The following is a 26551-nucleotide window of genomic DNA, read 5'->3' as shown; positions in this document are numbered from 1 at the left end:
TTCCCTGACAGAAAACCCGTTACGGTACGTACGCCATGCTGCTGAGGGCCAAGATGTCCGCCGGCGCCGACGGCGACCTGTCGGCTTTCGAGGCGCGGCTCCTGGAGGACGGCCGCAACAGCCTGCAGAGGGCGCGCTCCAGCCCCACGCTGCCGCAGGAAGCGGGCGACCACAGCGCCGCGCCACACTCGCCGAGCAGAGACAAAGAAGGAAGCGCGAAGGCGAAGGCGTAAGCCCGTGCAGGGAAGCGTCGCTCGGACCTTCACAATAAAAGTCCCATCTCTTTCTAGCCATTTGTGACAGGAAGCCGCTCTGCTTCTCCTAGCGACACTCGGCGAGCAGGTCGCCATGACAACCGCTTAAGATGGCCGGCGCCGCGTGGGGACTGTTGTCATGGCGACGCCGGGAGGTTGTCGCGACCGGGCAAAATAAACAATGCGACCGCCGCACCGCTTCGCCGTCATCCTGAGGTGCGTTCATTGGTCACGTGACACGCACACACTGCCCCTCCCGTCCCCTGCAGGACAGGAAGTGAACTGCACCTTAGCACATTTTATTCAGGACAACAAGAATGTCACTTTAACGGAAAAAGAAAGCCCAAACAAATGTTGAGTTCAACAAGACAAATATAATAATATTAATAAAATAGGAGCATTTTCATAATTTCTCTTCATGTCGTGCGCTTTCTTCTTTGTGTCCACATTCCTCTGACCTCTGACCTCTTTCCTGCTGCTCACTGATTGGCCACAGGCGGCTGCTCGTCTTCCATTGGCTGACTGCTGAAGCCGCTGTCCACCGTGGACTCTGATTGGTCGAAAAAAACAGCATGTGGCACTCGAAGCTAACATGTTTATTAGCGCGGTTAACTTGTTAGCATGTTTACTAGCATTAGTAGCATGTTTGTTACCATGTTTACTTGCAGTATTACCATATTTATTACCATGTTTACTTGCAGTATTACCATGTTTATTACCATGTTTACTTGCAGTATTACCATGTTTACTTGCTGTATTACCATATTTATTACCATGTTTACTTGCAGTATTACCATGTTTACTTGCAGTATTATCATGTTTACTTGCAGTATTACCATGTTTATTACCATGTTTACTTGCAGTATTACCATGTTTACTTGCAGTATTACCATGTTTATTACCATGTTTACTTGCAGTATTACCATGTTTACTTGTAGTATTATCATGTTTACTTGCAGTATTACCATGTTTATTACCATGTTTACTTGCAGTATTACCATGTTTATTACCATGTTTACTTGCAGTATTACCATGTTTATTACCATGTTTACTTGCAGTATTACCATGTTTACTTGCAGTATTACCATGTTTATTACCATGTTTACTTGCAGTACTACCATGTTTATTACCATGTTTACTTGCAGTATTACCATGTTTACTTGCAGTATTACCATGTTTATTACCATGTTTACTTGCAGTATTACCATGTTTACTTGCAGTTTTACCATGTTGCAGTATTACCATTTTTATTACCATGTTTACTTGCAGTATTACCATGTTTACTTGCAGTATTACCATGTTTATTACCATGTTTACTTGCAGTATTATCATGTTTGTTACCATGTTTACTTGCAGTATTACCATGTTTATTACCATGTTTACTTGCAGTATTACCATGTTTACTTGCAGTATTACCATTTTTATTACCATGTTTACTTGCAGTATTACCATGTATACTTGCAGTATTACCATGTTTATTACCATGTTTACTGGCAGTATTACCATGTTTACTTGCAGTATTACCATGTTTCTTAACATGTTTACTTGCAGTATTATCATGTTTGTTACCATGTTTACTTGCAGTATTACCATGTTTAATACCATGTTGGTAATAAACATGTTAATAATCCTAGTAAACATGGTAACAAGCATGTTAATTCTAGTAAACATGGTAATAAACATGTTAACAATGCTAGTAAACATGATAATAAACATGTTAATAATCCTAGTAAACATGGTAATAAACATGTTAATAATGCTAGTAAACATGGTAACAAGCATGTTAATTCTAGTAAACATGGTAATAAACATGTTAACAATGCTAGTAAACATGATAATAAGCATGTTAATAATCCTAGTAAACATGGTAATAAACATGTTAATAATGCTAGTAAACATGGTAATAAACATGTTAATAATGCTAGTAAACATGGTAATAAACATGTTAATAATGCTAGTGACCATGGTAATAAGCATGACAATAATGCTTGTAAACATGGTAATAATCTAGTAAACATGGTAATAAACATGTTAATAATGCTAGTAAACATGGTAATAAGCATGACAATAATGCTTGTAAACATGGTAATAAACATGTTAATAATCTAGTAAACATGGTAATAAACATGTTAATGCTAGTGACCATGGAAAATAAACATGTTAATAATGCTAGTGACCATGGTAATAAACATGTTAATAATCCTAGCAAACATGTTATTAATTCTAGTAAACATGGTAATAATGCTAGTGGACATGGTAATAAACATGTTAATCATCTAATAAACATGGTAATAAACATGTTAATCATCTAATAAACATGGTAATAGACATGTTAGTAAATGTGGTAATACATATATTACTAATACTAGTAAACATGATACTAGTGCTAGTAAACATGGTAATAAACATGTTATAAATGCCGGTAAACATGGTACTAAACACGTTTAGTAAACATGGTAATAAAAATGTTAATTCTAATTAACCTGGTAAGAAAAAAAAGTTAATGCAAGTAAACATGTTAATAATACTAGTGAACATGGTGATGAATATGTTAAGTCAACATGGTAATAAAAATTTTAATAATTCTAGTAAACATGGTAATAAACATGTTAATGATACAAGTAAACATGTTAATGATACAAGTAAACATGGTAATGAACACGTTTAGTAAACATGGTAATAAAAAATTTAATAATTCTAGTAAACATAGTATTAAACATGATAATAATGCTAGTAAACATAGTCATAAACATGATAGTAATGCTAGTAAACATGGTAATAAACATGATAGTAATGCTAGTAAACATGGTAATAAACATGTTAATAATGGTAGTAAATATGGTAATAAATATGTTTTAAAAAACATGGTAATGAACATGTTAATACTAGTAAACATGGTAATAAACATGTTAATGATGCAAGTAAACATGGTAATAAATATGTTTATAAAAACGTGGTAATGAACATGTTAATCCTAGTAAACATGGTAATAAACATGTTTACTAGAATTATTAACATATTTATTACCATCTTTAGCAGCATTAGTAGCGTGTTTATTACCATGTTCACTACCCTTAGTAGTGTGTTTAGTACCATGTTTACTAGCATTATCATGTTTATTACCATGTTTACTAGCATTATTAACATGTTTATTATCACATTTACTAGGAATTAGTAGTGTGTTTATTACCATGTTTACTAGCATTATCATGTTTATTACCATGTTTACTAGCATTATTAACATGTTTATTATCACGTTTACTAGGAATTAGTAGTGTTTATTACCATGTTTACTAGCATTATTATCAAGTTTATTACCATGTTTACTAGCATTATCATGTTTATTACCAAGTTTACTAGCATTATTATCATGTTTACTAGCATTATTAACATGTTTATTACCATGTTTACTAGCATTATTAACATGTTTATTATCACGTTTACTAGGAATTAGTAGTGTATATTACCATGTTTACTAGCATTATCATGTTAATTACCATGTTTACTAGCATTATTAACATGTTTATTATCACGTTTACTAGGAATTAGTAGTGTTTATTACCATGTTTACTAGCATTATTATCAAGTTTATTACCATATTTACTAGCATTAACATGTTTATTACCAAGTTTACTAGCATTATTATCATGTTTACGACCATGTTTACTAGCATTATTATCATGTTTATTACCATGTTTACTAGCATTATTATCATGTTTATTAGCATGTTTACTAGCATTATTAACATGCTTACGACCATGTTTACTAGCATTATTATCATGCGTATTACCATGTTTACTAGCATTATTATCATGTTTATTACAATGTTTACTAGCATTATTAACATGTTTATTATCACATTTACTAGGAATTAGTAGTGTGTTTAGTACCATGTTTACTAGCATTATCATGTTTATTACCATGTTTACTAGCATTATTAACATGTTTATTATCACGTTTACTAGAAATTAGTAGTGTTTATTACCATGTTTACTAGCATTATTATCAAGTTCATTACCATCTTTACTAGCATTATCATGTTTATTACCATGTTTACTAGAATTATTAACATGTTTATTATCACGTTTACTAGGAATTAGTAGTGTTTATTACCATGTTTACTAGCATTATCATGTTTATTACCATGTTTACTAGCATTACTAACATGTTTATTATCACGTTTACTAGGAATTAGTAGTGTTTATTACCATGTTTACTAGCATTATTATCAAGTTTATTACCATATTTACTAGCATTAACATGTTTACGACCATGTTTACTAGAATTATTATCATGTTTACGACCATGTTTACTAGCATTATTATCATGTTTATTACCATGTTTACTAGCATTATTATCATGTTTATTACCATGTTTACTAGCATTATTAACATGTTTATTATCACATTTACTAGGAATTAGTAGTGTGTTTAGTACCATGTTTACTAGCATTATCATGTTTATTACCATGTTTACTAGCATTACTAACATGTTTATTATCACGTTTACTAGGAATTAGTAGTGTTTATTACCATGTTTACTAGCATTATTATCAAGTTTATTACCATATTTACTAGCATTAACATGTTTATTACCAAGTTTACTAGCATTATTATCATGTTTACGACCATGTTTACTAGCATTATTATCATGTTTATTACCATGTTTACTAGCATTATTATCATGTTTATTACCATGTTTACTAGCATTATTAACATGTTTATTATCACATTTACTAGGAATTAGTAGTGTGTTTAGTACCATGTTTACTAGCATTATCATGTTTATTACCATGTTTACTAGCATTACTAACATGTTTATTATCACGTTTACTAGGAATTAGTAGTGTTTATTACCATGTTTACTAGCATTATTATCAAGTTTATTACCATATTTACTAGCATTAACATGTTTATTACCAAGTTTACTAGCATTATTATCATGTTTACGACCATGTTTACTAGCATTATTATCATGTTTATTACCATGTTTACTAGCATTATTATCATGTTTATTAGCATGTTTACTAGCATTAGTAACATGCTTACGACCATGTTTACTAGCATTATTATCATGCTTATTACCATGTTTACTAGCATTATTATCATGTTTATTACCATGTTTACTAGCATTATTAACATGTTTATTATCACATTTACTAGGAATTAGTAGTGTTTAGTACCATGTTTACTAGCATTATCATGTTTATTACCATGTTTACTAGCATTATTAACATGTTTATTATCACGTTTACTAGGAATTAGTAGTGTTTATTACCATGTTTACTAGCATTATTATCAAGTTTATTACCATATTTACTAGCATTAACATGTTTATTACCAAGTTTACTAGCATTATTATCATGTTTACGACCATGTTTACTAGCATTATTATCATGTTTATTACCATGTTTAGTAGCATTATTATCATGTTTATTAGCATGTTTACTAGCATTATTAACGTGCTTACTACCATGTTTACTAGCATTATTATCATGCTTATTACCATGTTTACTAGCATTATTATCATGTTTATTACCATGTTTACTAGCATTATTAACATGTTTATTATCACATTTACTAGGAATTAGTAGTGTGTTTAGTACCATGTTTACTAGCATTATTATCATGTTTATTACCATGTTTACTAGCATTATTATCATGCTTATTACCATGTTTACTAGCATTATTATCATGTTTATTACCATGTTTACTAGCATTATTAACATGTGTATTATCACGTTTACTAGGAATTAGTAGTGTTTATTACCATGTTTACTAGCATTATTATCATGTTTATTATCACATTTACTAGGAATTATTATCGTGTTTATTACCATGTTTACTAGCATTATTATCAAGTTTATTACCATATTTACTAGCATTAACATGTTTATTACCAAGTTTACTAGCATTATTATCATGTTTACTACCATGTTTACAAGCATTATTATCATGCTTATTACCATGTTTACTAGCATTATTATCATGTTTATTACCATGTTTACTAGCATTATTATCATGTTTAGTACCATGTTTACTAGCATTATTAACATGTGTATTATCACGTTTACTAGGAATTAGTAGTGTTTATTACCATGTTTACTAGCATTATTATCATGTTTATCATCACATTTACTAGGAATTAGTAGTGTGTTTATTACCATGTTTACTAGCATTATTATCAAGTTTATTACCATATTTACTAGCATTAACATGTTTATTACCATGTTTACAAGCATTATTATCATGCTTATTACCATGTTTACTAGCATTATTATCATGTTTACTACCATGTTTACTAGCATTATTATCATGTTTATTACCATGTTTACTAGCATTATTAACATGTGTATTATCACGTTTACTAGAAATTAGTAGTGTTTATTACCATGTTTACTAGCATTATTATCATGTTTATTATCACATTTACTAGGAATTAGTAGTGTGTTTATTACCATGTTTACTAGCATTATTATCAAGTTTATTACCATATTTACTAGCATTAACATGTTTATTACCAAGTTTACTAGCATTATTATCATGTTTACTACCATGTTTACAAGCATTATTATCATGCTTATTACCATGTTTACTAGCATTATTATCATGTTTATTACCATGTTTACTAGCATTATTATCAAGTTTATTACCATATTTACTAGCATTAACATGTTTATTACCAAGTTTACTAGCATTATTATCATGTTTATTACCATGTTTACTAGCATTATTATCATGTTTATTACCATGTTTACTAGCATTATTACCATGTTTATTACCATGTTTACTAGCATTATTATCATGTTTATTACCATGTTTACTAGCATTATTAACATGTGTATTATCACGTTTACTAGGAATTAGTAGTGTTTATTACCATGTTTACTAGCATTATTATTATGTTTATTATCACATTTACTAGGAATTAGTAGTGTGTTTATTACCATGTTTACTAGCATTATTATCAAGTTTATTACCATATTTACTAGCATGAACATGTTTATTACTAAGTTTACTAGCATTATTATCATGTTTACTACCATGTTTACAAGCATTATTATCATGCTTATTACCATGTTTACTAGCATTATTATCATGTTTATTACCATGTTCACTAGCATTATTATCAAGTTTATTACCATATTTACTAGCATTAACATGTTTATTACCAAGTTTACTAGCATTATTATCATGTTTACTACCTTGTTACTAGCATTATTATCATGCTTATTACCATGTTTACTAGCATTATTATCATGTTTATTACCATGTTCACTACCCTTAGTAGTGTGTTTAGTACCATGTTTACTAGCATTATCATGTTTATGGGACAAATGCAGAGGACAAATTTCACCACATCTAGTGTGTGTGTGACAATCATTGGTACTTTAATCTTTAATCTTAATTACCATGTTTACTAGCATTATTAACATGTGTATTATCACGTTTACTAGCAATGAGTAGTGTTTATCACCATGTTTACTAGCATTATTATCAAGTTTATTACCATATTTACTAGCATTAACATGTTTATTACCAAGTTTACTAGCATTATTATCATGTTTACTACCTTGTTACTAGCATTATTATCATGCTTATTACCATGTTTACTAGCATTATTAACATGTTTATTACTAGGAATTAGTAGCGTGTTTACTGCCATGTTTGCTAGCACGACTAACAGGTTGACTAGCACATGCCCCTCCCCCCGTTAGTGTCACCTGGATCGTGTTTGTCGCCGGGACCGTCGGCAGCGTGCGTGAGCAGTCGCGCTCCTTCCGTCAGGCCGAGGGACTGGAGAGCTTGGCACAAACCCTCCAGAGGACCTCCTCCAAGCTGCACACAAACAACAACAAGGATGATGTCATCAAAAGGCCGATGTACAATCCGTGAGGGGGCGGGGCTCGACCTGGTAGTGTTGCAGCAGGTGTTGGCAGGGGGTGGGGCTGTCCTGGTACAGGTGAGTCAGCGTCATCATCCCCAGCTTCTCAGCCAGTTGCCTCCATGGAACTTCGGTGCCGCTCAGCACGTCCAGCAGGCGGCTCAGCGTCTGCTGGTCCAGACCGCTAGGCTCCGCCCCTAACATGCCACAGACACTCAGGTGACAGGAAGTGGACCATGTGTCGCAGGTGCGGAACCAACCTTGACCGGCGTCGCCTTTGAGCTTCTTGCCGAGTGGCCGAGCGGCCGTGGAGGTCAGCAGCTTCCTCACCTGACGAGCACAAAATCAGGTGAGCGCTTGACCTCTGACCTCTGCCTACTTCTTACCTTGTGACACTTGGCCAGGTCCAGCGGCGTGTGCCCGCCCACCTGTCTCTTACGACTCAACGCCTCGTCTTCTTCTTCATCCGAGGACGAGCTGAAGACCAGCGGCTCGTCGTTCTCCGACTCTTTGTCTGCGCCTGAACACACACGCATGTATCACTCTCTCTCTCTGTCTGTCTGTGTGTGTCTGTCTGTCACACAATGTATGTGTGTGTGTGTGTGTGTGTCTGTCTGTCACACAATGTGTGTGTGTGTGTCTGTCTGTCTGTCACACTGTGTGTCTGTCACACAATGTGTGTGTGTGTCTGTCTGTCTGTCTGCGGCATATAATGTGTCTGTTGCACAATGTGTGTTTTCTTTGTGTCTCTCGCACAAGGTGTGTGTGTGTCTGTCTGTGCCGTGTAATGTGTGTGTCTGCCGCACAATGTGTGTGTGTCGCACAATGTGTGTGTCTGGCATATAATGTGTGTGTGTGTCTGTCTGTGGTGTATAATGTGTGCGTATGTCACACAATGTGTGCGTGTGTGTGTCTGTGTCGGATAATGAGTGTGTATGTGTTTGTTGCAGAATGTGTTTGTGTATGTTGCATTACGTGTCGCACGATGCGTGCGTGTCTGTGGCGTATAATGTGTGTGTGTCTGTCGCACAATGGGTGTGTCTGGCGTATAATGTGTGTGTGTCGCACAATGGGTGTGTCTGGTGTATAATGTGTGTGTGTGTCTGTCGCACAATGTGTGTATGTGTGGGTGGGTGTGTCTGTGGCGTGTAATTGTGTGTGTATCTGGCGTATAATGTGTGTGTGTCTGTGGTGTATAATGTGTGTGTCGCACAATGTGTGTGTGTCTGTGGCGTATAATTGTGTGTGTGTCTCTGGCGTATAATGTGTGTGTGTGTGTCTGTGGCATAAAATTATGTGTGTCTGGTGTATAATGTGTGTGTGTGTGTCTGTGGCGTATGTTTGTGTCTGTGGCGTATAATGTGTGTGTGTGTGTCGCACAATGTGTGTGTGTCTGTGGCGTATAATGTGTGTGTGTGTCTGGTGTATAATGTGTGTGTGTCGCACAATGTGTGTGTCTGTGGCGTATGTGTGTGTCGGTGGCGTATAATTTGTGTGTGTGTCTGTGGCGTATAATTGTGTGTGTCTGGTGTATAATGTGTGTAGCATAATGTGTGTGTGTCGCACAATGTATGTGTGTGTGTGTGTGTGTGTCTGTCGCACAACGTGTGTGTGTCTCTGTGGTGTATAATTGTGTGTGTGTGGCGTATAATGTGTGTGTGTCTGTCGGACAATGTGTGTGTATGTCTGTGGCGCATAATGTGTGTGTGTGTCGCACAATGAGTGTGTGTCTGTGGCGTATAATGTGTGTGTGTGTCTGTGGCGTATAATTGTGTGTGTCTGGTGTATAATGTGTGTGTGTGTCTGTGGCACAATGTGTGTGTCTGTGGCGTATGTGTGTGTAGCATAATGTGTGTCTGTCGCACAATGTGTGTGTGTCTCTGTGGCGTATAATTGTGTGTGTGTGGTGAATAATGTGTGTGTGTCTGTCGAACAATGTGTGTGTATGTCTGTGGCGCATAATGTGTGTGTGTCGCACAATGTGTGTCTGTGGCGTATAATTGTGTGTGTGTCTGTGGCGTTTAATTGTGTGTGTCACACAAAGTGTGTGTCTGGCGTATGTGTGTGTGTGTCTGTCGCACAACGTGTGGCGTATAATGTGTGTGTGTGTGTCTGTCGGACAATGTGTGTGTATGCCTGTGGCGCATAATGTGTGTGTGTGTCGCACAATGTGTGTGTCTGTGGCGTATAATTGTGTGTGTGTCTGTGGCGTATAATTGTGTGTGTGTGTCTGTGGCGTTTAATTGTGTGTGTCACACAAAGTGTGTGTCTGGCGTATGTGTGTGTGTGTCTGTCGCACAACGTGTGGCGTATAATGTGTGTGTGTGTGTGTGTCTGTCGGACAATGTGTGTGTATGTCTGCTGCGCATAATGAGTGTGTGTCTGTGGCGTATAATGTGTGTGTGTGTCTGTGGCGTATAATTGTGTGTGTCTGGTGTATAATGTGTGTGTGCCTGTCGCACAATGTGTGTGTCTGTGGCGTATGTGTGTGTGTCTGTCGCACAACGTGTGTGAGTGTCTCTGTGGCGTATAATTGTGTGTGTGGCGCATAATGTGTGTGTGTCTGTCGAACAATGTGTGTGTATGTCTGTGGCGCATAATGTGTGTGTGTCGCACAATGTGTGTGTCTGTGGTGCATAATTGTGTGTGTGTCTGTGGCGTATAATGTGTGTGTGTGTCTGGCGTTTAATTGTGTGTGTCACACAAAGTGTGTGTCTGGCGTATGTGTGTGTGTGTCTGTCGCACAACGTGTGGCGCATAATGTGTGTGTGTGTGTGTGTGTGTATGTCTGTGGCGCATTATGTGTGTGTGTGTGTGTCTGGCATATAATGTGTGTTTAGCATAATGTTTGTGTGTGAGTGTTGTACACTGTGTGTGTGGCACATTGTGTGTGTTGCGCAATGTGTGTGTTGCACAATGTGTGTGTTGCACGATATGTGTGTGTTCCACGGGGTGTGTCTCTGTGTCGCACAATGTCTGCGTGTGTGTGTCGCACAATGTGTGTGTTGCACAGTGAGTGTGTGTGTGTGTGTGTGTGTGTGTGTGTGTGTGTGTGTGTGTGTGTGTGTGTACCAGCAGCGAGCAGCATGGAGCAGAGTGTGTGTGAGTGCACGGCAGCAGCCAGGTGTAAAGGTGTGTTTCCTCCAAAGGTGCGTGCGTTGACGTCGGCCCTCAGCTGTGAAGACACACAATGATGACATCACTGATGTCACGGCGGCGACGTGACGGCGAGTCGTACATCTGTGATGAGGACGCAGGCCGTCTTGAAGAGGTTGTCCCTCACGGCCAGGTGCAGCGCCGTGTGCCCGCCCTTCCGTTCGGGCGCGTTGATTTTGGCTCCGCCCTCCACCAGCAGGCGGAGACAGCGCTCGCCGTCCCTGCGCACGGCCAGGTGTAGCGGCTGAAGACCTGAGAGACAAAGCGCTTGTCAGATTCGCCGCGACCCCAAGCGTGTTGCTCCGCCCACTCACCGTGATAATCTGGCAAGGTCAACAGGTGGGCGTGGCCTTCCCCGAGGTGAGCCAGCAGGGGGCGGAGCGTGGCACTGTCGCCGGCCAGCGCCGCCAGGTGCAGAGGGCTGCGGCCATCTTTGTCCAGCAGGCCGGGGTCGGCCCCCGCCCTCAGCAACGCCTCTGCCGCCTTGGCCTGCCTGGTGATGGCCGCCAGGTGCAGCGGCGTCTGCGCGGCGCCAGGCGTTAGTCACGTGATCTGCTTTGGCGAGCTAACTAGTAGTTAGTTAGTCACCTGCTGCAGGTGGTTGGCGGCGTTGAGGACGTGCGCCTGCTGGTTGCTAAGCAACGTGTCGGTCAGCTGCTGGACGACGCCCGTCTGCTGATGGATGATGGCCAGGTGCAAAGGACTGTGGGACGAAAAGAGGCGGGACATTTGAGAGAGGGTCAGGGGGGCGGGGTCTAATGCGCAGGACTGACGTGTCGCCGTTGGCGTCCCGGACCGCACACAAGTTCCTGTGGACTTCCAGGAGAACCCGCGCGTCCCCGCTGGCGCAGTACCGCAGGAGGGCGGCGGCGGTCTGGTGGGCGCCGCGGGACGCCCGCGCGTGGAGGGCGGCGACTGCGGAGAGAAAGCAGGCGACGCTCGTCAGTTGTCGAGCACGCCGACGCGACAAAGCGGGCGTGTCGGTACCCAGCTGGGACAGCTGCCTCTGTGAGCGCTCGGGGGCGGAGCCTGACATCTGGGCCCCTCCTCCAAAACCGCGAAAGCTTCCTGAGAAGTGATTCCCGCCTCTTCCTCCGTCCCCCGCCGCGCCGTTCATGTGTTGATGGAAGTGGAAACCTGCGAGCCACAAAGCCATGAGGAAGGTCGCGACGGCGCCACCGTGCGCCGCGTCTCACCTTCGCCGCCGCTCCCTCCGCCTCCAAATCCGCCGGCTCCGCCTCCGCCTCCTCTTGCCCCGCCCCATGGCCAGGGTTCATAGTGTGGGAGGGGCTTCTGCTTCTTCCTCAACACTTCCTCTTTGTCTAAGCGGGAAGGAAAAAGAAGATGAGAACAGAAAGGCGAGGGGGCGGAGCCTCTCTCAATTTTTGTAGGCGGAGCCTCTGACCCTGCACATGCGGGATGTAGGTGAAGTGTCGGGGGTTGCTGCTGTCGCCCGCCTTCTTCCTCTTCAGCTGCAGGAAGACGGTCACCGAGCGCTCGATCTCCGTGCAATGATACGGCGGCGTCTTGAACACAATGGCGTACTGAGGAGAGAGAGAGAGGGGGCGGGCGTGTGAGTGCGGGCGGGCGGTCATGTGACCTGGCGACGCCCGGCCGGAACTCGCCTGCTTGTGCACGTCCGTGGGACTGAACTCGCCGAAGGCCTCCCAGCCGCCCTCCTCGTCCTCGTAGAAGCGGATCTCGATGTCGTCTGAGACACAGGGTTATGCTAATGAGTATGCTAATGAGTATGCAAATGAGCACGCCAGGTGTGGCCCACCTTTCTGGACTTTGTCGCACAGCAGGAAGATCTCGTCTCCGCCCAGCACGGAGCCGCACGTCTTGTCCAGGCGACAGATCTTCAGGTTGGACGCGTTGGGCGACTCTGGGAGGGAGAGAGCGGCAGGCGGCGTGAGTGGGCGGGGTCAAGACGGGAGGACGCCGGCGGTGCTCACTCACTGCTGTCGTAGATGGCGTTGGACACGACGGGCTTTAAGGCGCGGCTGAATCCGCCGTTGCTGTCCTTGAGCAAGGCAGTGAACTTCAGCCTGACGATGTTGAGGTCCATCACCTTGGACAGCTCCTTGGCCTCCTTCAGCACCGCACTCTCCTCCGACTCTGGGGGAGACGCCAGGGGGCGGAGTCAGTGCACAAGTGTGTACTTACTATTTAGAGTAAACAAGTGTGTACTTACACTTACTCTTCTGAGTACACTAGTGTGCACTTGTTCTTTTGAGTACACACTTGTGTACTTACTTTTGAGTACACGAGCGTGCACTTACACTTACACTTCTGAGTACACAAGTGTGCACTTACTCTTTTGAGTACACACTTGTGTACTTACTTTTGAGTACACAAGTGTGTACTTACTCTTTTGAGTACACTTTTGTGTACTTACACTTAAAATTCTAAGTGTAAGTACACAAGTGTGCACTTACTATTTTGAGTACACAAGTGTCTACTTACACTTAGTCTTCTGAGTACACTAGTGTGCACTTATTCTTTTGAGTACACACTTGTGTACTTACTTTTGAGTACACGAGCGTGCACTTACACGTAGTCTTCTGAGTACACAAGTGTGCACTTACTCTTTTGAGTACACAAGAGTGCACTTACACTTACTCTTCTGAGTACACAAGTGTGCACTTACTCTTTTGAGTACACAAGTGTGTACTTACACTTTTGAGTACACAAGTGTGCACTTACACTTTTGAGTACACAAGTGTGTACTTACACTTACTCTTTTGAGTACACTCTAGTGTACTTACTCGTTTAGCGCAGTGTACTCGTTTGAGTACACAAAGAAAACGAATATTGTACGATGGTGATGTAACATGAAGTTGTGTGTTCGAGTTATGTGACTGGTCATACAGTGTACTTACTGTAGTATACTTATTGTAATGTACTTAGTGTAGTGCACTTTTTGCAGTGTACTAGTAGTGTACTTATTGCGGTGCACTTAGAGTAGTGTAATTATTGCAGTGCACATAGTGCAGTGTACTTATTGCAGGGTACTTCCTGCCGTGCACTTAGTGTAATGTACTTACTGCAGTCTACTTACCCGCAGTCTACTAACTGCAGTTTACTTGTTGCAGTGTACTTCGTGTAGTGCACTTGGTGCAGTGTATTTACTGTACTGCACTTAGTGTAGTGTAATTACTGCATTGTACTTACTTTAGTTAAATGTTTGTGATGTGTAAGTTTAGTGCACTTATTGCAGTGTACTTACTGTAGTGCACTTAGTGTAGTGTACTTATTGCAGTGCACGTAGTGCGGTGTACTTACTGCAATCTACTTACCTACAGCGAACTTACTGCAGTTTACTTGTTGCAGTGTACTTAGTGTAGTGTACTTAGCGCCGTGTACTTACTGCAGTGCACTTAGTGTAGTGTAATTACGGCATTGTACTTAATTCAGTTTAATTACTGCATTGTACTTTAATTTTTGCGATGTGTTAGTTTAGTGCATTTCTTGCAGTGTACTTACTGTAGTGCACTTAGTGTAGTGTACTTATTTCAGTGCACGTAGTGCAGTTTACTTATTGAAGGGTACTTGCTGCAGTGCACTTAGTGTATTGTACTTACTGCAGCCTACTTACCTACAGTGAACTTACTGAAGTTTACTTGTTGCAGTGTACTTAGTGTAGTGTACTTACTGCAGTGCACTTAGTGTAGTGTACTTACTGTAGTGCACTTCCTGTGATGTGCTTGGTGTAGTGTACTTACTGCAGTGTACTTAGTCTAGTGTACATACTGCAGTGCACTGAGTGTCACCTGTTAGGTGTCCGTGTCCTCTCTCTCGCCTCCACTCGTCTCGCAGCCTTCGCGTGAGAACCTCCACCACGCCTTTCTTGGTCACATGGAGGATTCCCAAGTTGCTGAAACTACAGGAAGTGACATCATCACTTGCTGTCGTGACGACGTGACTACAGGAAGTGGACGGCGGTACTAACGAGGCGGTCAGGTCGTTGGGGCCGATGTCGAGCGTGCAGGTGCCGTTCTTGTTGCAGTGGCGTCCCACCAGGCTGTGGGCGTGCACGCGGGGCGGGTCCGAGTGCGTGACCAGCTGGACCTCCATGCGGGCGTGGCCTACGTAGTTGTTGATCTGACACACGCACATGTGAAGGAAACAGGAAGTGAAAGAAGAAACGTGGGCGGGTCTCACCTTGACGGTGGGGTACGTCCGTCTGTTCTTCTCGCTGGACGCTCCCGGCAGCCCGCCGTGGGACGGCCCCTCGCACTCGTAACGAAATCGAAAGCCTCGCTGCGGGAGACGAAGAAGACGTCATGTTCTTGTCAGCCAGCAGGTCACGTGACCTCTACTTCCTCTTTCCTGGCTTAACGTCAACATCAGTTGTTTGCTGGGCGTCACATGACGTCTTCATGTTGCTCTTAGCGCGTCAGTACAGGTGCACATTCAAGTCTCAATCGCAATTATTTTTCATTCGCTTCCGAATCGATTCATCATTTTCAAAAATCAATTTTAAAAAAATACAGAAATGTAAGCCTTTAAATCACTTTGTAGTTGACTGAAAATATTAGGAATGCACAAAGAAATTCACTTTCCAATGGCGATTCTTATTCATTCTGATTCTCAAAAGATTCATAATTTTCAAAAATCAGTTAAAAAAATGAAATCATGTTTATGATTTTCACTTTTTTTTTTTAAGCATCAAATTTTTAAAAAATACGTTTTTAAACCATCTCAATGCAAACAGATCCGCGACTCTTATTCATCACAATTCTAAATAATTTTCAAAAATCGATTTAAAAAATAGTTTGATTTTAATTTTAATTTTTAAAAGGAGTCTATTTTTTAAAAAATGTTTTTAGACCATAAACCAGAATCACAATCCTTATTCATCCTGATTTTAAACTGATTCATCATTTTAAAAAATCATATATATATATATATATATATATACATATACATATATATATACATATATACACACACACACACTTAAATACACACACACATACAGTATATACACTTACACACACACACACACATATATATATATATATATATATATATACATATTTATATATATATATATATATATACACATACACATATATATGCTGTGTATATATATATATATATATATATATATATATATATATATGTATATATATATATATATATATATATATATGTATATATATATATATATATATATATATATATAAATATATATATATATATATATATATATATATATATATATATATATATATATATATATATATATATATATATATATATATATATATATATATATATATATAGGCCCAGAGCACAATACTGCCACCACCATGTTTGACGGTAGGATTGGTTTTCCTGGGATTAAAGGCCTCACCTCCAAACATATTGCTGGGTATTGTGGACAAACAGCGCAATTTTTGTTTCATCTGACCACAGAACTTTCCTCCAGAAGGTCTTATCTTTGTCCATGTGATGTCAGATGACACAAAATTTCCCCCCAAAAAATGCGACTTATACTCCAGTGCGACTTATATATGTTTTTTCCCTTCTTTATTATGCATTTTCGGCAGGTGCAACTTATACTCCGGTGCGACTTATACTCCGAAAAATACGGTGTGTGTATATATACATATATATATTTTTAGGCCATCTCCATGCAATGAGGATTATGATTCTTATTCATCCCGATTCTAAATTAATTAATCATTTTCAAAAAGAGTTTAAAACCCTTTTATTTTTTTTAAATGTATTACCGTATTTTTCGGACTATAAGTCGCAGTTTTTTTTTCATAGTTTGTGCGACTTATATATGTTTTTTTCCTTCTTTATTATGCATTTTCGGCAGGTGCGATTTATACTCCGAAAAATACGGTATATATATATATATGTATATATATATATATATTTTTTTTAGGCCATCTCTATGCAACGAGGATTATGATTCTTATTCATCCCGATTCTAAATTAATTAATCATTTTCAAAAAGAGTTTAACACCTTTTTATTTTTTTTAAATGTATTACCGTATTTTTCGGACTATAAGTCGCATTTTTTTTTCATAGTTTGGCCGGGCTCCAGTGCGACTTATGTATGTTTTTTTCCTTCTTTATTATGCAATTTCGGCAGGTGCGACTTTTACTCCGGTGCGATTTATACTCCGAAAAATACGGTATATATTTTTTTATTTTTTTAGGCCATCTCCATGCAACGAGGATTATGATTCTTATTCTTCCCGATTCTAAATTAATTAATCATTTTCAAAAAGAGTTTTAAACCTTTTTATTCTTTTTAAAATGTATTACCGTATTTTTCTGACTATAAGTCGCAGTTTTTTTTCATAGTTTGGCCGGGCTCCAGTGCGACTTACTGGTATATATGTTTTTTTCCTTCTTTATTATGCATTTTGGGCAGGTCCGACTTATACTCCGGTGCGACTTATACTCCGAAAAATATGGTATATATATTTTTATTTTTTTAGGCCATCTCCATGCTATGAGGATTATGGTTCTTATTCATCCCGATTCTAAATTAATGAAATCAATTTCAAAAAGAGTTTAACACCTTTTTATTTTTTTAAAATGTATTACCGTATTTTTCGGACTATAAGTCGCAGTTTTTTTCATAGTTTGGCCGGGCTCCAGTGCGACTTATATATGTTTTTTTCCTTCTTTATTATGCATTTTCGGCGAGTGCGACTTATACTCCGGTGCGACTTATACTCCAAAAAATACGGTATTGTTATTATTATTATTTTTTTTTTTTTACAAAAATCCATTGTAACCTGTTTTTAAAAAATGTCACATTCATTATTACATCAAAATATTACATTGCGAGAATCGGTTTGAATCGAATCATCACCCCAGGAACCGGAATGGAATGGAATCGTTAGCCGGCCAAAGATTGACACTCCCACTCGTTAATCTCACCTGTTTGGGCTCCTCGATGATTTGGACGTAAGGGCCGTACGCTGAAACACACACACACACACACACGCACACACAGGACGTTGATGATGTCATCAGGGTGGGACGACGTCATCGCGGTGAGAGGAGGGTACCTGTCTCAGGTATGTAGGCCTCGGTCTTGATGTCCACGGGCGGCATGTAATCGTGCGGCATCAAGTTGAACTGCAACGTTTCGACACACGTGACATCGTCAAAGCTCCGTGATTGGCTCGTTAAAAGCAGGAAGATGGGCGACACTCACGTCACTGTTGTCGTAGACGTTGATGAACTGCGCGTCCGTCATCCTTCCTGCGCGCGTGCAAGAGAATAGAAAAAGAAACTTAGTTTCACTTTCAAATGACGTACTTCCTGCAAAACGCCAGCAAAGGGGGAAAAAAAACAAATCCCGTAGCATCAACATCCTCCTCCTTTTTTAGTCACGTGACCTCCGACAAGGCCAATCAAAAGTCCCCAGCGTGACCTCTGAACTCTAAGTCATCGTTGCTAAGAGGTCAACCCCACGTCATTGCCATGGCAACGACCCACTGGCACCCCCATGCGATGCACGAGGACCACCGCAAATCAGTTATTGATATGTCCAAAGAACGACTTATCGACACTTTAATAAACACGATAATTATCGCATTATCGACAGTTTATTAAGAAGGGCCCTGATGGAGGACTTTTTGGCGTGTTTGATTCGGAAGTTATTGACGAGTTAATGCTCAGTTAAGAAAATGATCGTGACAAGTTGTTGGGAGATATCGACGAGGTTCGGTGTGAAAAAAATCGTTAAATAAAGGAAGTTTGAACATTTTAATGAATAAATACATCGATGAAGACAGTAAAAAAAACGAAAAAGTCGGTTTACCTGTCTGCAGTTGTCTTGTCTGACTGTCGAAACTTTACGTGTCGCAACAGCAACCTAGCAGGAAATCATATAGATCTACTTCCTGCGGGCGCTTTCAAAATAAGTGTTTTTGCTTGCCGCTTGACGAGTTTCAGTTTATTCAACTTGGATGTTGACATTATTTGAAGTGATATTGTTGGTTTTTGAACGTACTCGTACGTACTCCTTCAAAATAAGTGATTGGTTTGTGTTTCCTCGACTAGTTTGTCCCTTTTTTGGTGTTTCCGTGTACAGCGTTTAAAAAGACAAGAAGTGTGTACGTGTATGCACACCGATGTTTTATACATGTACAATCAAAAACGGGTGTAAGTTTTAGGTATGTTAACAATGCTCATCAATAAATGTCAGTGTCAAATGCTCCATAAAAGTTATTTTATCAATATTAACTCTTAATTTGAAAGAGCAAGTGAGTTGCCGGAAGCTGGGCACTTGCTGCGCACAGCAGACGACATGGTCGCCATGGACACCGCCAGGCTGTCAGTCAGAGTGGAAAACCCCGGAGGTTGGTGGGGAATTCCGGCCTCACGTGGTAAACCCTGCGCACTGATTGGAGCAGAGACTAAGCAAAGCCCCTCCTACCGGAAGTCTGAGCACCAACGTCATGTTTTGAGTAGCCGTACTGCAATTCACGTATCATTACGCATGAAAATGACTAACGATTCTCCTTCGCGGCCATTTAAACTGAAATATATTTCAATTTAAAAATTAATATCCAATTTACGTTGGTCACGTAACGTTTATTTCTTTACGTTGCTAAATAGGCGGTGTCCGCCACAAGAGGGCACCACATATTGTTTTTCCCAGCACAATCGCGTTTCACCTGTTTCACAAGTTGTCCAAATCTCCCCTAATTACTGCAAAATATTTCGTTTGTGCCGCTTTTAAATGATTTTAAATGAATAGTTCGTAAATTATTCTAAAATACATTTTAGGACTAGTTACGTCATTAAGCCCCCCAGCTTGTTCCAAATCACCCCAAACTGTATCCACTCATTCGGGCTGAAGACATATTAATTTGTGCCGTTACGGATTTGAAGTTTTCTACGTTTTGTGTTTCTAACGTGTAGATTTTCCTAACAAGACCCCAACTGGGTCAAAATGTCCCCAAACTAGTCTCATTCGTTTGTGCTGCAAACTGTGTAACTGTGTTCAATTGTTGTGGTCCCTTCGATGAGGATAAAAGTCCATCCATTTTATACCACTTGTCCCGCTCGGGGTCGCGGGAAGGGGGTGCTGGAGCCTATCTCAGCTGCATTAGGGCGGAAGGCGGGGGAGACCCTGGACAAGTCGCTATCTCATCGCAGGGCCAGCTAACAGTCAAAAATGGGTAAGTGTGGAGACTGTTTTGCATTTTTTTCCCATCATGCCTTGCAAGATTTATATGGGTGTAATTTCAAATCTTCTATGGTGATGGGACTTTTTTAATATACATATATAATATTGACAAAGTTCAGTGAACAGGTTGTGTTGTGTGCAACTATGTGTGTTGACTTTTTGTGCTGGTTGAATGTTTTTGTTTTCCTGCACCATGACTAAGAAAGTCTGTTTGGATTGGGTCATATAAAATCTAGTCTAAGCAGGGCCAGCTAACAGTCAAAAATGGGTAAGTGTGGAGACTGTTTTGCATTTTTTTCCCATCATGCCTTGCAAGATTTATATGGGTGTAATTTCAAATCTTCTATGGTGATGGGACTTTTTTATATACATATATAATATTGACAAAGTTCAGTGAACAGGTTGTGTTGTGTGCGACTATGTGTGTTGACTTTTTGTGCTGGTTGAATGTTTTTGTTTTCCTGCACCATGACTAAGAAAGGCTGTTTGGATTGGGTCATATAAAATCTAGTCTAAAAGAATCCCGATCGGACTTGGATTGGGTCATATAAAATCTAGTCTAGAAGGTACCCGATCGGAGTTTCTCAAATTGTCCACGAGATGGCGACAAATTACTTCCTTTTAATATGAAAACACCCCCGCAGGACAACCAAGTGCCCCTGGCTGCAGCCCGCAGATCGAGGAGGGGCTTATTTTCCCTCAATGTGGGCGGGTCTCAACGTTGAGCCCGCGGGCTCCATCTGGTGGCGGAGATCCGGCAGCACACATTCTCAAACGTCAATAAAGCTACTTTTAACTTGTCAAATGTATTTTTTTTTACCATGAAAAAACAATAAAAAAAAAAAATATATATAAACCATAGTATGAAAAAAGGTTCATGTATTTGATAGACTTAGACATTCCTACTTTTAACTTGTCAAATGTATCTGCCATCTTTTTTGTAGTTTTATTCCTTTTTTATTATCTTCATTATTTTCTGTATTGATCCTACACTATTATTGTGTTTTTTTTGTTACTTCTGATATGGCCTTGCCACGGTTTATTTGCTTATTTATTTATTTATTTTTTGTGTCTTTTTATTTTGTATTGTTTTACATCTGATCAACTTCTGTGACTTTCCTTTTCTTTTTTAAGTGTGAACGGTGGAGAGGTCCTCGAGAGGTGATCTTGGGATCACTTCCTGAGGATCCTTGATGCCGAGGAATGTTCATCCACTATGGTCTGGATAGCCTGTAGCTGATCCTGAGCCAGAGCGGGATGGATGGATATATATATATATACAATATCTGGGTATCTTTTCTAATACTGTTTATACTGTAAACCTTGAATTGTTAAAGTTTAAGTGCACCTCTCTCCTCAAGTGTGCATGTGAGTGGGTATGAGTGGATGTGCGATTGTATGAAGGTTTTGCGTGACCAAAGTATGACTGTTAAATGTGATTTTAACTGTAAAATTCAATACAAATATTTGCAAAAAAAACCACAAAAAAAACTTGTCAAATGTATTTTTTTTTACCATGAAAAAACAATTTAAAAAAAAAATATATAAACCATAGTATGGAAAAAGGTTCATGTATTTGATAGACTTAGACATTCCTACTTTTAACTTGTCAAATGTATTTTTTTTACCATGAAAAAACAATTTAAAAAAAAATATATCTAAACCATAGCATTTCCATAAGAGTATAGACACATATTATTTTGCACACTCAATTATATTAGCAAAGTCAAATAAACCAAAGACAGAAGACTTTGCATCATTGATTTTATTTTTCACCCCAGGCTAAAAATGTTTGATCTGTAAAGAAAAAAAAATGTTGTAGCCTAGCCAAATACATTCCTTAAGCTCCCATAAATGTTTAACAATGGCAAGTATCAAGGTATTTTTCTGGCCCATAACAAGCAACCCTGTTCCCTGTTTCCAGTTCTGTTCATTTTCCACTGTCTAGAAAGGAAACAGATTGCGGTTCTTATAGGCACAATAACAATGCAAGATGTAAAACTAAGGTAATTGAAATAAGTGGAGGAATTACGCTTTAGTCTAGCAATAGTTGACTACAAGACTAATTAATCACATGACCTCTCACCTGTAGCCCTCCTTGCACTCGTCGCCGTTTTCTGTCCTGCAATCGGTCTTCTTCAGACCTTAGTGATTTAATGACAACATACATTCACTATGAAAACATTCATGTTGGTCTGTTGACCGTGAGTAAAACATTTTTTTTGTGATTTGTGATATTCAAAGCACTTACGGCATGGGGAAGTTCTGCAGGAGAGCGAGACACCACCATCTCCTAATTTGCAGCATGTTTTCCTTTGAAGAAGGAAATGCAGGAAGATGTTAATATCCATCCATCCATCCATTTTCTACCGCTTATTCCCTTCGGGGTCGCGAGGGGCGCTGGAGCCTATCTCAGCTACAATTGGGCGGAAGGCGGGGTACACCCTGGACAAGTCGCCACCTCATCGCAGAGATGTTAATATGTTGTAAAAAAAAAAATAACACCTTGTACACTAAGCATAATGTGTCACGATTTACACATACCTCTCTGAAATCACAATTGGCCCCCATTACAATGTACAGAGTGTACTGTAAGCCAAGAGGTACTGCTTAATATAATGTCAGGCGTATTCCCAAGGATACATTTTTTTCAATACAAATTAATGTGGTTTTAATGTAGCAAGCAAACATTTTGACAGACAACAGCAATGCTATAACATGCTGATTTGGTCTTACCATCAAAACAAACACGCCACAGTTGTTGGAGCACCCTTGCTTTGTTAGGCCCTGAGGTGTGAACAATGTATTTTAATAAAAGTATGGCAAGAAAATAGTAAAAAGTTAGCAAATGCTATTATGTAATGTCTCACCTGGACATCATTCACACCAAGCTCTCTCCAGGGACCAGAAGAGAGGCTGTGAGCAACGTGTCTGTACAAATAATAAGCCAAATAAAAGTCACTCAACTTCAATCAACTTTTGATTGAAAAGCACGCATAAACGCTTGGAACAAAGCCTGAACTGAATAAGGAAAAGGTTGGAACTTCAAATCAAAAAGTTTTGGCTCTATTTTGCACATCATTCAAATGAGAAATGTGACATTTCACACTTGATTTTATTTTTCGGTTGTTGCTTTCTACTCTAGTAAATGATGACAGTGAGCAGAGACCTCATGGAGACTTCCCTAGTCTCCACAAGTTTTCAGCACACACTGCATACTGGGGACAGAAACTCCAAGACAGCCAGGAACAACTGGTAAAGTTAACTATTGTGCCACTGTGGTTATCTATGAATGTCACTCATATAATCATACATGTATTAAGACTTTGTTTTCTTCCACTAGCTGTCTCATGTCTTGGAGAGATGAGAGTAGAACCAGTCTATTCAGGTTTTTAGGGCACCTCCTGGACAGTGGTAGTTCTGTTTTAAACCACTTGTCCTTTGTTTGTTTTAATTAATGGTTCTGTTTTTATTTGATCTAAAATATTCCATTCCATATTCCAACTATTTTGATTCCTTAAACAGATGGAAACAGAACTATTTATCTTTTTTGAGACGGGCAGTTCTGTTTAAGCCTGTTATGAAAACTTTTTGATTTGAAGTTCCAACCTTTTCCTTATTCAGTTCAGGCTTTGTTCCAAGCGTTTATGCGTGCTTTTCAATCAAAAGTTGATTGAAGTTGAGTGACTTTTATTTCGCTTATTATTTGTACAGACACGTTGCTCACAGCCTCTCTTCTGGCCCCTGGAGAGAGCTTGGTGTGAATGATGTCCAGGTGAGACATTACATAATAGCACTTGCTAACTTTTTACTATTTTCTTGCCATACTTTTATTAAAATACGTTGTTCACACCTCAGGGCCTAACAAAGCAAGGGTGCTCCAACAACTGTGGCGTGTTTGTTTTGATGGTAAGACCAAATCAGCATGTTATAGCATTGCTGTTGTCTGTCAAAATGTTTGCTTGCTACATTAAAACCACATTAATTTGTATTGAAAAAAATGTATCCTTGGGAATACGCCTGACATTATATTAAGCAGTACCTCTTGGCTTACAGTACACTCTGTACATTGTAATGGGGGCCAATTGTGATTTCAGAGAGGTATGTGTAAATCGTGACACATTATGCTTAGTGTACAAGGTGTTATTTTTTTTACAACATATTAACATCTCTGCGATGAGGTGGCGACTTGTCCAGGGTGTACCCCACCTTCCGCCCAATTGTAGCTGAGATAGGCTCCAGCGCCCCTCGCGACCCCGAAGGGAATAAGCGGTAGAAAATGGATGGATGGATGGATATTAACATCTTCCTGCATTTCCTTCTTCAAAGGAAAACATGCTGCAAATGAGGAGATGGTGGTGTCTCGCTCTCCTGCAGAACTTCCCCATGCCGTAAGTGCTTTGAATATCACAAATCACAAAAAAAATGTTTTACTCACGGTCAACAGACCAACATGAATGTTTTCATAGTGAATGTATGTTGTCATTAAATCACTAAGATCTGAAGAAGACCGATTGCAGGACAGAAAACGGCGACGAGTGCAAGGAGGGCTACAGGTGAGAGGTCATGTGATTAATTAGTCTTGTAGTCAACTATTGCTAGACTAAAGCGTAATTCCTCCACTTATTTCAATTACCTTAGTTTTACATCTTGCATTGTTATTGTGCCTATAAGAACCGCAATCGGTTTCCTTTCTAGACAGTGGAAAATGAACAGAACTGGAAACAGGGAACAGGGTTGCTTGTTATGGGCCAGAAAAATACCTTGATACTTGTCATTGTTAAACATTTATGGAAGCTTAAGGAATGTATTTGGCTAGGCTACAACATTTTTTTTTTCTTTACAGATCAAACATTTTTAACCTGGGGTGAAAAATAAAATCAATGATGCAAAGTATTCTGTCTTTGGTTTATTTGACTTAGCTAATATAATTGAGTGTGCAAAATAATATGTGTCTATACTCTTTTGGAAATGCTATGGTTTATATATAATTATTATTCTTTTTTTTCATGGTAAATGCTATGGTTTATATATATATATATATATATATATATATATATATATATATATATATATATATATATATATATATATATATATATATATATATATATATATATATATATTTTTTTTTTTTTTTTTTTTCATGGTAAAAAAACACATTTGACAAGTTAAAAGTAGGAATGTCTAAGTCTATCAAATACATGAACCTTTTTCCATATTCGGATCTCCGCCACCAGATGGAGCCCGCGGGCTCAACGTTGAGCCCGCCCACATTGAGGGAAAATAAGCCCCTCCTCGATCTGCGGGCTGCAGCCAGGGGTTACTCAGGACAACCCCGGTTTATCCTTCCTTCCATCCATTTCCTACGGCTTGTCCCTTTCGGTGCCGCAAGGGGGTGCTGGAGCCTATCTCAGCTGTATTAGGGCAGAAGGCGGGGTACACCCTGGACAAGTCGCCACCTCATCGCAGGGCCAGTTAAAAGTAAAAAATGGGTAAGTGTGGAGTGTTTTGCATTTTTCCCATCATGCCTTGCAATGGATTTATATGGGTGTAATTTCAATGCTTCTATAGTGATGGGACTTTTTTTTTATATATATATATATATATATATATATATAATATTGACAAAGTTCAGTGAACAGGTTGTGTTGTGTGCGACTATGTGTGTTGACTTTTTTTGTTTTCCTGGAGCATGACTAAGAAAGGTTGTTTGGATTGGGTCATATATACAATGTAGTTCAGAAGGTACCCGTTCAGAGTTTCTCACATTGTCCACGAGATGGCGACAAATTACTACCTTTTAATATGAAAACACCCCCGCAGGTTTGGACAACCCCGGTTTATCCATCCATCCATCCATCCATTTTTCTACCGCTTGTCCCTTTCGGTGCCGCGGTGAGAGCTGGAGCCTATATCAGATGCATTCGGGCAGTAGGCGGGGTACACCCTGGACAAGTCGCCACCTCACAATTCGATATTCATCAAACGTTGCGTAAATGATTGGGACAAGTTTGGGGAGATTTGGACAAGGTGGGCGGGGCCAACGTCCCACCAATTGGAGTTTAGTCAAGTTATGTA

At 39.4% G+C, this 26551-nt stretch overlaps 2 protein-coding genes and 1 long non-coding RNA gene across 8 annotated transcripts in view; 2 read left to right on the top strand and 1 right to left on the bottom strand.

The window, feature by feature from the left end:
* The window catches only part of psda (pleckstrin and Sec7 domain containing a), a 33041-nt gene extending 32361 nt beyond the window's left edge, over positions 1 to 680 (top strand). For 3 of the 5 annotated variants that reach the window (XM_062059379.1, XM_062059378.1, XM_062059380.1), the window contains one exon: positions 12 to 678. In XM_062059379.1, the coding sequence (XP_061915363.1) occupies positions 12 to 233 (222 nt within the window). In that variant the 3' untranslated portion in view covers positions 234 to 678. Of the gene's footprint in view, positions 1 to 11 lie in introns of all 5 variants that reach the window. The other 2 variants (XM_062059377.1, XM_062059376.1) reach the window with 1 other exon arrangement.
* nfkb2 (nuclear factor of kappa light polypeptide gene enhancer in B-cells 2 (p49/p100)) lies at positions 552 to 19183 on the bottom strand. 2 transcript variants are annotated; one of them, XM_062059383.1, is made up of 23 exons: positions 19097 to 19183; positions 18488 to 18534; positions 18339 to 18408; positions 18208 to 18248; positions 15459 to 15557; positions 15247 to 15398; positions 15068 to 15177; positions 13254 to 13412; positions 13075 to 13179; positions 12920 to 13005; positions 12700 to 12838; positions 12491 to 12616; positions 12282 to 12431; positions 12068 to 12209; positions 11883 to 11997; positions 11609 to 11816; positions 11377 to 11546; positions 11211 to 11313; positions 8525 to 8658; positions 8399 to 8468; positions 8166 to 8335; positions 7978 to 8092; positions 552 to 804 (listed from the first exon to the last, which is right to left on the bottom strand). In XM_062059383.1, exons 2-23 carry the CDS (start codon positions 18527 to 18529, stop codon positions 734 to 736), a joined length of 2577 nt encoding a protein of 858 aa, XP_061915367.1. In that variant the 5' UTR covers positions 18530 to 18534; positions 19097 to 19183; the 3' UTR covers positions 552 to 733. The 2 variants fall into 2 exon arrangements, with proteins under 2 accessions (XP_061915367.1, XP_061915365.1); XM_062059381.1 differs by having other exon boundaries at positions 12068 to 12431.
* Positions 19184 to 24183: 5000 nt separating this feature from the next.
* On the top strand, positions 24184 to 25222 carry LOC133656953 (uncharacterized). The gene is made up of 5 exons (XR_009827206.1): positions 24184 to 24245; positions 24329 to 24379; positions 24800 to 24861; positions 24969 to 25026; positions 25169 to 25222. It is a non-coding gene; the product is annotated as an uncharacterized LOC133656953 (long non-coding RNA).
* Positions 25223 to 26551: the final 1329 nt, after the last annotated feature.

This window comes from Entelurus aequoreus, linkage group LG09 (assembly GCF_033978785.1).
Source record: "Entelurus aequoreus isolate RoL-2023_Sb linkage group LG09, RoL_Eaeq_v1.1, whole genome shotgun sequence".
NCBI classification, from domain to species: Eukaryota; Metazoa; Chordata; class Actinopteri; order Syngnathiformes; family Syngnathidae; genus Entelurus; species Entelurus aequoreus.
Note: the sequence above shows the minus strand (reverse complement) of the source record. Positions and strands in the feature narration are given on the sequence as shown.